This window comes from Orycteropus afer, unplaced genomic scaffold (assembly GCF_000298275.1).
Source record: "Orycteropus afer afer isolate SDZICR_OR568_19922 unplaced genomic scaffold, OryAfe1.0 scaffold00106, whole genome shotgun sequence".
Lineage (NCBI taxonomy): Eukaryota > Metazoa > Chordata > Mammalia > Tubulidentata > Orycteropodidae > Orycteropus > Orycteropus afer.
The window spans coordinates 6,925,274-6,934,908 of record NW_006921693.1 but is presented as its reverse complement, the minus strand read 5'-3'; the positions used below and the strand labels follow the sequence as shown (position 1 = coordinate 6,934,908).

Genomic DNA, 9,635 nt, shown 5'->3' with positions numbered 1-9,635 from the left:
TGCCAATTGACCTAACAGCATATTTATTCGTGTGCAAATGTTTTTCTGGTCTCTGAGCCTCCATTTTGGCATCTGTGAAAGGGGGATAACAATGCCTCCCACCCAGGATCTCTGCTAGGACGACATAAGCCAGCACAGAGGAGCAGTAAGCACGTTCCAGTCCCCTCTCTGCCTGTCCTGGGGCACCCAGGACCTCCCAGACCAGTCACACTCTGGTCCTTAGCTCCCACTGCTGCCTCCCTCCTCCCTGGAGCTCCCTGAGGTCCGCACTGCCCCTCACACTCTCTCTTCCTCTCCTCTAGCTTCACCTGGCTCTGCGGGCACGCCCACCGGAACATCCTCTCCAAGTTCACAGGCCAGGCGGTGGAGCTATTTGATGAGGAGTTCCGGCACCTCTACGCTTCCTCCGAGCCGGTAATGGGCCTGAAGTCTCCAAGGCTGGCCACACCCCTCCAGCCCAGAGTGGGCCACAGCCCCCCACATGGTGGCCCCCTGAGTGACAGTAGCTGCTCGGCCAGCGACCGCACATCCTCCAACCCCTTCAGCAGCCCATCGACAGGCAGCAACCCTCAGAATCAGAGTCTGTCTGTGTCCTCGGGGCCCAGCAGCCCCCTGGCCCCAAACCCACCTGCAGCCCCCAGGTTGCAGCCCTACCACGGCCAGAGCGGAGTCCTCCCAGCACAGGCCGCCTTTCCCGCCAGGCCCCACGACAGCACGCCCGCGCTCTACAGCAACCTCAACGCCTACCGGCCCACGCGACTGCAGCTCGAGCAGCTGGGTTTAGTGCCCAGGCTGACCCACACCTGGAGACCCTTCCTGCAGGCCTCACCGCATTTCTGAGGTCCCTCCCCTCAGCCTTCTCTCAGGACCCACGGACCTCACCTCAACGGCTAGCATCTTTGAACCTGCTTCCCTTTGAATGGGAGGCACTGGGACAAAACTGTTGCCCATGTTTGAATGTTCCCAGGCCTGAGACCATTCATTTGTCAACTCCCACCAGCCCCTGGGCTCCATTCTCTAGTTTAGCTAACTCACCATGTTTCAATTCCAGAAGATTTGAGAGGATGGGAGGGAGCTAGCAGACAAAATTACGAAATTAGGGTCTCTTTTTTTTCCAGAGTGTTCCAAAATGTGTTGATGTTAACATTCACCAAATCTCTGCAATGTGGGGAGGAGCAGAGGCAGCCTAAGTTTTAGAAATGGGTAAAGTGAGGCCTGGGTGGTAGACAGTGGGTGGGGACCAAGTCACTCCCCTGTTCCACAGTGTCCAGGAGTTCACTCCCCAGAGATGGAAGGAGGGCTTGGAAGCGGTCTGGTGTTTCTGGCAGAGGTGGGAAAACTCTTCCCTGGAAAGAAGTCAACTGGGATACCCCTGGGCCAGTGCATGGATTAGGGGCAAGGCTAGAGAACCTGCATGGGGCTGTGTGAAGCTGTCGCCACCGGGATGGGGCAAGCTGAGAGTCTCGGTGCTTGGGTTGGACAAGGCAGCTTAGCAGGCTCAGGATCTTATTTCAAGGAGCCTTGGCTGCCCTGGTACCTGGTTTGAAGAGTGAGGTCCTTGGAATCTTGACTGGATCCTAATGGCTGTCAGGGTCTCTACCACATGGCGTCCAGTCAGCCCCATTGTACTTAGGTGCCCTAATAAAATTACGGCAGTTCCCACTACCAAATCTGACTCACATAACATAGCAATCACAGAAGTCTTCAAGGTTGCTGGGGCTCTCTTCACAAATGTGTGATATTTCAACTTGACTTAGAGTGTAGGCTCTAAGCTCTGGTGGCATAGTGTCTAAGGCATTTGACTGCTAACCAGAAGGCTGGTGGTTCAAACCCACCAGCCACTCCTCCGAAGGAAGGTTGGGCAGTCTACTTAACATAGTGATACCACCTCAGAAACCCAAGAGGGGTCGCTATGAGCCGAATCGATGACGGCAGTGGGTTTGGTTTGGTTTTTATCGTATTTGCCTGGGCCCCCTTGAGCACCAGGGAGGGCTCAGCACTAACAAGAGGCCCAGCCAGCTGTCTCCTGGTGCAGAATGAATGCTGACCCCTCATAAGCCCCACCTATCATTCATTCCATAAAATCACAATGTTCCTCTTTATTCCTGGGGAGGTGCCAGGTCCTGGGGGCATAGCCCGAGTATGAAGAGGTACAGGGCAGTGATGCTATTGGAGAAGAAACACAGGGATGCCCAAGGGTGTGCAGTGGAGGGGCAGCCCAGCCAGCTTGGGGGAGATGACTTCAAGAGGCATGATAGCTGGGGTGGGCAGGGGAGTGTTGCAGGCTGTTCCAGCCAGCAGGAAGCAGGTGGGAAGGCCCACATTCCTGTTCCTCCTCCTGTGACCTGCCCACACCACCCACAACTCCTCTCAGCAACTGTCTACTCTGCTGCCTCCTTTGGTCTCAGCAGCTTTGCCCCTGCCGTGGAGGGCAGGGAGAGAAGCACCCTTCCTCCTCCAGATTCCTGACAGCAGGCATCACCCCAAGGGTGTCCCCTTCACCACACGCTCTGCTTGGGTTGCCCAGCACTCCCTGCAGAGGCAGGGCCAACTTTGCTTCTGTTTTCTTTTTTCCTTTAAATCGTATTCCTGTCCTCACTTCACTTCTTTTTTTCCTTAGTTCCTAAAAGTCCAACAAGACAGAACAAAAACACTCTGTGGTTCATGATGTTTGTCTGTCTGTTTGAAGAAAAATATACACAACAAAACATACACAGTTCAACAATTTCTACGTGTACAATTCAGTGGCGTTGGTTACACTCTTCCAGGTGTGCTGCCTTCCTGACGGTTTTTTAAACCCTAAGCCTGATGCTGCTGTTTCCCCAGGACGGCTGTGACTAGAATTCCCCAGGCACCGCTAAGCATTCCAGCTTGGATCTCACGGCCGCGAGATCCCAGGCCTGGAAAATTTAAGAGAAGGTGCGGCATAAAGACTGCCTGGCCACTAAAGCTGCAAATACAGCTGAGAACCCCGGTCCGCCTGCACGCGCTCTGCTTACGCCTGGCTCAGGCTGTGGGGAGAGGAGGCCTGGCAGAGGCCAGCACACCCCCTCCGCTCCTAGCCAAGCTGGACGCGTCTCCTCTCGGCAGTAAACTCGGGCTGTTTATCAAAACTCTGTTTCTCCTCTTCGAGGCACCCCTGCGTAACACTGTGCCTCTCTGTCCCACTTGAAGCTAGACGTGCCCAGAGAAGGGTGAGTGGAAGTGTGGAGGATCACTTCCGCTCTGCAGCTTGAAGAACCTGGTGCAACTACCACCACGTAGAAGCACGCCCACCAGGACAGGGCGCTGTCTGCCTGCGAGAGAGAGAGCCGCCCCACCCCACCCCAACCGCTCCCACCATCAGCCCAGGTTGCTAAGTGACTATGAGAAGCAGAACCTCCCATTCCCACCCACCCGCCCACAATGAGTATGGCCAAGTATAGGCTTTGAGCAAGAAGTAAACCTTCGTTGTTTAGCCCACTGAGATTTCTTTTCTCCCCCCAACTTTTGATTGTGATCTGGGTGCAAGTTTACAGAGCAAATTGGTTTTCCATTCAACAATCCGTTCACATTGTGCTTCGTGACACTGACTGCAACCCCCACAACCTATCGTCACTCTTCCCACGTCCTCCCTGTGTTTCCCATCTCCACTGGTCCTTCTCTCCTACCTCTTCCTGCCTCCTCAGATTCATCCCTGGGCGGATGCCCTTCTTTTCATCTCCCATGTTCTCAGGAGCACCTACGCCTCTACTGTTATCGTTGTAGTGGATTGTGGAGCTGTTTCCTCCTACACCCTAACACAGCCTGTCCTGACCGGTCCAACCTCTGAGACCCACTCCCTGGAGCTGAGGATCCCTGCAGAGCTGCGTCCAAAGGGCCCTTTGTTAGTTTCTTCACGCTGCTGCAACAAAACCACCACAAATGGGCGGCGGAAAGGTATTGTCCCACAGTCTGGAAGCTACAGGGCATCATCTTTCCTTGTTAGCAGCCCCGGTGTGCCTTGATGTTCCTTGGCTGCTACACGGTTCCTCACATGATCTCTTCCGTGTGTGTGTGTGTGTGTGTGTGTGTGTGTGTGTGTGGCTTCCCATGTCTGCTTTCCCATTTTCTCAGCCCACTCAGAGGGGATTAACGACCCACCCTACTCTGCTGTGACCTCATTAGCATATTTTAAAAAAACTATTTCTCTGGTAGCATAGTGCCTAAGGCACTTGATTGCTCACCAGAAGGCTGGCGGTTCAAACCCACCAGCCACTCCTCGGAAGGAAGGTTGGGCAATCCTACTTCCGTAGTGATACTGCCTCGGAAACCCAAGGAGGGGTCGCTATGAGTCAGGGCCGATTCGACGGCAATCAACAACAACAACAACAAAAACAAGCAGGTCCCATCTCAGCTACAGGGGCTAGGGCTTCAATATGGTTTTTGGGTACACAATTCAATCGATAACAGCCCCCTGCCCTGGGCTCTCTTCTAAGGAGCCCATTGCCACCAGGGAACTAGGAGTGGTTTTCCACACCTGGTACTGGAGTGGCTCACGGCCAGAATGAGTTCTTATCCAGATTGCAAATCCTACCAAGCCAGCAGAGCCCCGGCTTTAATTCAGCCCCAGGCTACGATCACACCTGTGTCTCTTGGCAGGGGCTGACCTGCTGGGTGCCACCCTTATTCTCTCCCACTGTGTGTGCTACGCATAGATTTTCAATTCATAATGACTCCGTGTGACTGAGTAGAATGGCCCCACAGGGTTTTCTAGGCTGTATTCTTTACAGGAGCAAATTGCTGGGTTCTTCTATGGAGCCACTGGATGGGTTTGAATTGCCAACCTTTTAATTCCATTGTGCCACCAGGGCTCCTTCTGAGTCTCGACTACAATTGTGAAATTCAACAAACAACAACTGAATGTCTACCGTGCGACAGGCACTGTGTCAGCTACAGGCAATGCTTGGGGACCGACCCACATCTGCTCTAAAGCACTCCAGGGTCCATAGTGGGAGACAAGCACAAGACCACCACCTGGAAGACCACGTGGGCATGAAAGAAATGGTGTGGCTGTGTCCTGTCTTGGGGGACACAATAGGAGGGGTGCCTTCCCTATGCCCAAACACCTACCTCAAACCAGGGACTCGGGGCCATCGTACCTACCCGCAGGGTGGCCAGCCAGGACTGATGGAAGCGTTCACTTCCAATTAGCAGCATGCTGCCCATACCCCCCTTGCAGAAATTCGGTGTAGCACGCCTCTGATCCTCGTTGGATCCTGATCTTTTCTCTCCACCTCCACGGCAAACTCCCAGAGGCCCACGGCATCTCTGTACACAGGGCCCCAACCATGCCTTCCACAACCCAGTGCAGAGTAGACATTGCCAACTGACTGGGGAGCCTCTGGTGCACAGGGGAGACGCCTGTCAGCTGCACCAGGACTGGCTTTGGTCACCCTCCATCAGGCAGCTGGGGAGGAAAGGCCACCCTCACCTTGACCCAGACCCCCTCTTCCAGCCTGCTTGCCCTGCTGGCCTTTGTATAGGTGCATCTTTACATGTTTCTCTAAATGCTTCGTTTTCTGAACTTGATCCAGGAAGCTGTCAGACACAGAGGAACCGTCACTCACTTTCTCGGCTTCCTTCTCAAGAGCGTGTGTGTCAGCAAAGCTGTCACGAGTGAATGTAAATATTGCAGACACACACGTATAAGCATAGACACAACCTTTTAGCTGCTGTTCCCTGTGTTCCGTTTGAGGCAGACACAGAGTGTCCCAAGGTACTCCGTCCCTCTCTCTTCAGCGGGTGTGCCGATGCAGCATGCTGAGTGCACAGAGGGGCCAAAGGCACAGCCACAGCCCAGTGGTGCAGTGTGTGCCAAGGGCCGAGGCCACCTTCATCTTCGCACAGAAGTATGGGCCACTCACCGTATCAGGGGGACTTTTGCAAATTCATACAAACACACCTTCTAGGCTGATTTCTAGACACTCCCACAGAGATGGTTGCTAGTGAAGAACCCCCAGGAGTCCTGGGTGATGCAAATCGTTAACAAAAGATTGGAGGTTCGAGTCTACCCAAAGGCACTTCAGAAGAAAGGCCTGGTGATCTAGTTCTGAAAGATGAGTCATTAAAACCCCTCTAGAGCTCAATCCTACTCTGACTCACCTGGGGTCACCATGAGTTGGAGTCGACTCGGTAGTAGCTTGAGAACTCAAACTCTGAGCTCATTCTCCTTGTCTAATCTGAAAAGCATAAGCCAGGCCTCTCATAACTCTTGAGGAATGGAGAAGAACTATGGCATAAGGAAGGTAAACCCTGGAGGCGAGGGCAGGGAGACTGACTAATGGAAGAGGGCAGCCAAGAGGAAAAGAAATGAGTAAGAATGTCCCGTCAAGGAATGGATGGCTGGGGCCCAGCTTGAGCCGCCCCAGGCTGCTCGGCCCATCCCTACCACTTCTCCTTCTCTGATTGGACGCACACTCATCTCCTTTCTCCTTCTCTGATTGGACGCACACTCATCTCCAGCTCTGTGGCCAGACGGGCTGTCCTCCGAGTCACCTCAGTGAGGGCTCTTGAGAGGATGCTTCCTGGATTCGAAGCACGTCTCTCCACCCGTGGAGTTGGTGGGGCTTCCGGGGTCTGTTCTTCAAGAATGGTGCCCAAAGTGGAAGGCGCCCAGGCCTGCTTCCTGACCTCCTCTCCCAAATACCCCATGTCATCTCACAGGGCTCCCCAGTGGAGCCTGATCTGGGATGTCTGCATGTGCTCACAGTGTGAGAAGTTCTTCCACGCCTCCTTGCGGAATTATGCTAAGTCCTGGATTTGCCACGAGAAGGGGAACGTGGAGCCCTGCAGGTCTGGACCTGGGGAGGCCAGCCTTGGCTTCCGAGCCCAAATTCGTGCCAGGGGTGGACAAACAGGGTGACATGGCCCCAACCTCAGAGAGCATCTGTGATGTGCTAAAAGCCTCACTGCCCCCGGTGTTGAGTCCCAGCTCTGTGGCTTGTTGGGTCTGAGAGGATGACAGGGAGGAATGACAGGGGCAGGAACAGCTGGTATAAGGGTGTTATGCATTGAATTGTGTCCTCCCAAAATATGTGTTGTAAATCTGAACCTCTAAACCTGTGGTTAAAATCCCATTTGGGAATTTTCTTTGCTATGTTGTTTGCTAGGTTTATGTCGTGTAGGGTGTGTTTTAAGCCAATCACCTTGGAGCTATAAAAAGAGCAGATTAGGACAGAGAAGCAAGACGACGAGGAAGGACGATGACAGACCACATGCCGATCACCAAGGAGCCAAGCCACAGAAGCTGAAGAGACAAGGACCTCCCCCCAAAACTAACAGAGAGAGCGCCTTCCCCTAGAGCCGGTGCCCTAATTTCAGACTCCAAACTGTGGGAGAACCCATTCTGTTTGTTAAAGCCACACACCTGTGGTATTTCTGTTAACAACAGCAACAGTGCTGAAAGCCAAGGTAGAAGTCAACATGCCACAGGCGGGAAGGGCATGGCAGATTTTGGGCCACAGGGGTTTTGCACTCTTCTAAGTGTGATGCTACGTCACCAGAGCTCCTTTTAGTGGTTTTGGAAGTGTAATGAAAGGAATTCTGGTGGTGCAGTGTTAAAGCACTCGGCTGTGAACCAAAAGATTGGCAGTTCGAACCCACCAGCTACTCCGTAGGAGTCTGCATCCATAAAGATTTAGAGCCTCAGAAACACTATGGGGTAGTTCTTCTCTGTTCTATAGGGTCACTGTAAGTCAGAATCGACTGAATGGCAGTGGGTGTTGGGAAGTGTAATGAGGAGCTACTACAGGCGGACAGACTCACGGTGACGTGGGTTCCCTGAGATGCTCAGCACACGCTTGTGCATCGTGAGCCCACCTCCGCCCTCCACCTTGCCCAGAAAACACATACTGCTCAAAGATTAACACTGGGAACATAGAATCTGATTTCTCGTTCTCAAGCACAGCCCTAGACCAGCCATTGCCCTGGCTAGACGCCATCCACAGCTCCGCACTTGCCCTGAGTAAAGCAGAGCTCCTTAGCACGGCATTGGCGAGCCTCCCCCCCATCACTGCCCTCATGCCAGTTAACTTCAGTTGCCCTGTGTCTCTGTTCGTCTCATCCCTAGACTGAGATACCCACCGTGCCTGCCATAAACCCTCCCCACTCCCAGAGGCCCAGCTCAGGTATTACCTCCCTCTTGAAACCTGCTTTGAACCCTCCATCCTCCTCTGAGCTACTGTGAGGCCATCTTACCTGTTCTCTGTTCTACCAAAATGCATGTCCTGTCATCGCTACTAGACACGGTGGCTCCTGAGAGCAGGTGTTGCATCTTATCTTTAATGTCTCCTACAAAGACGCTCATCAAGGTTTTATCATTAAACTAATGTCTTTTATAAAAGGATGTCTTTTATAAAAGAAATGGCTGAGACACAGTGTATTATTCAAAACTGAAGACTGAAAGGGCCAAAGTGGCCCATATTAGGATTCTTTAGCTTCAAATAACAGACACCTGCTGAAGCAATCGTAAGCTATGATTGGGTGTGCTTTTTATATTGCTGCTATCACAAACCACCACAAGCTGAGCGATTTAAAACACAAATTCATTATCTTTGGGTTCAACTATAAGGAGTCTCACTGGGTCTCACTGGGCTAAAATCAAGGTGTCATCAGGGCTGAGTTCCTTCCAGAGGCTCTAGGAGAGAATCTGTCCCCTTGCCTTTTCAAGCTTTCAGCAGCCACCTGCGTCCCTTGGTTCATGGCCCCATGCCGCCATCTTCCAAGCCAGCACTGTGGCATTTCTCTGATGACCCTGTTTCCACCCTCACATCTCTCTCTAAATCACTCTTTCTGCCTCCTTCTTCCATTTTTAAAGATTATGTGATTACACTGGGCCCACACAATCCAGGAGAATCTGTTTATCGTGACGTCAACTGATTAACAACCTCAATCCCCCTTTGCCACGTAAGCTAATACACAAGTTCCAGAAACGAGGATGTGACTCTGTGTGGGCTGTTACCCTCCCTACCACACTGCAGGTGTCTAGAGGAGGCTAGAGAACAGGTAGGACCTGGAATCAGGAAGCAGCAAAGGTGAGAACTGTCCCTCTGCTCTTTCTGGGCATCTCCTGCGTCTTTTCTCTTTCTGCAGATGGGCTCTATCCACTCTTCCATCCACTTGGCAGAACACAGACACCCCCAGCCTGTGAGCTTGTGCATTCAGACACACGGGGAGAACCTTTCACTACTGACTCTCCAGGAGAGAATCTGATTGGTCCAGTTTGGGGCAGATGAATACTCCCTCCCTACTCCAATCAGCCAGTCGATTGTTACAGATATGGATGCCAGCACTGTGGATAAGATGGCAGTTCCCGGAGAAGAGGGACAGGGCTGACAGACACAACAACAGAACGTCTGGGGATGAAGCAAGGTACCATGTGCCGAGGAAGGAGAAGAGGATAAGGAAGGGTAAATGCCAAGCAGACGTCCAGTCTCATTAGCGAAGTCTCCCAGGTGGACTCACTTCTGTTTGTAGATGCCTGGCCTGCCACTCACTGGGATTGTGTGTGGTGGTGAAGTTTGTGTGTCAACTTGGCTGGGCCTGGTTGAGTGGCTGGGCAGCTGAATGTAGTTATTCCCCATGGTGAGACTGGTAATTAACTCCATGGTGGAATC

At 52.7% G+C, this 9,635-nt stretch overlaps 1 protein-coding gene across 1 annotated transcript in view; it reads left to right on the top strand.

Moving 5' to 3' along the window:
- FAM83A (family with sequence similarity 83 member A) overlaps nt 1-840 on the top strand; it is a 17,486-nt gene extending 16,646 nt beyond the window's left edge. Inside the window, exon 4 of the mRNA XM_007943418.1 lies at nt 303-840. Within this exon, the coding sequence (XP_007941609.1) occupies nt 303-840 (538 nt within the window). The remainder of the gene's footprint in view (nt 1-302) is intronic.
- The last annotated feature ends 8,795 nt before the right edge of the window (nt 841-9,635 follow it).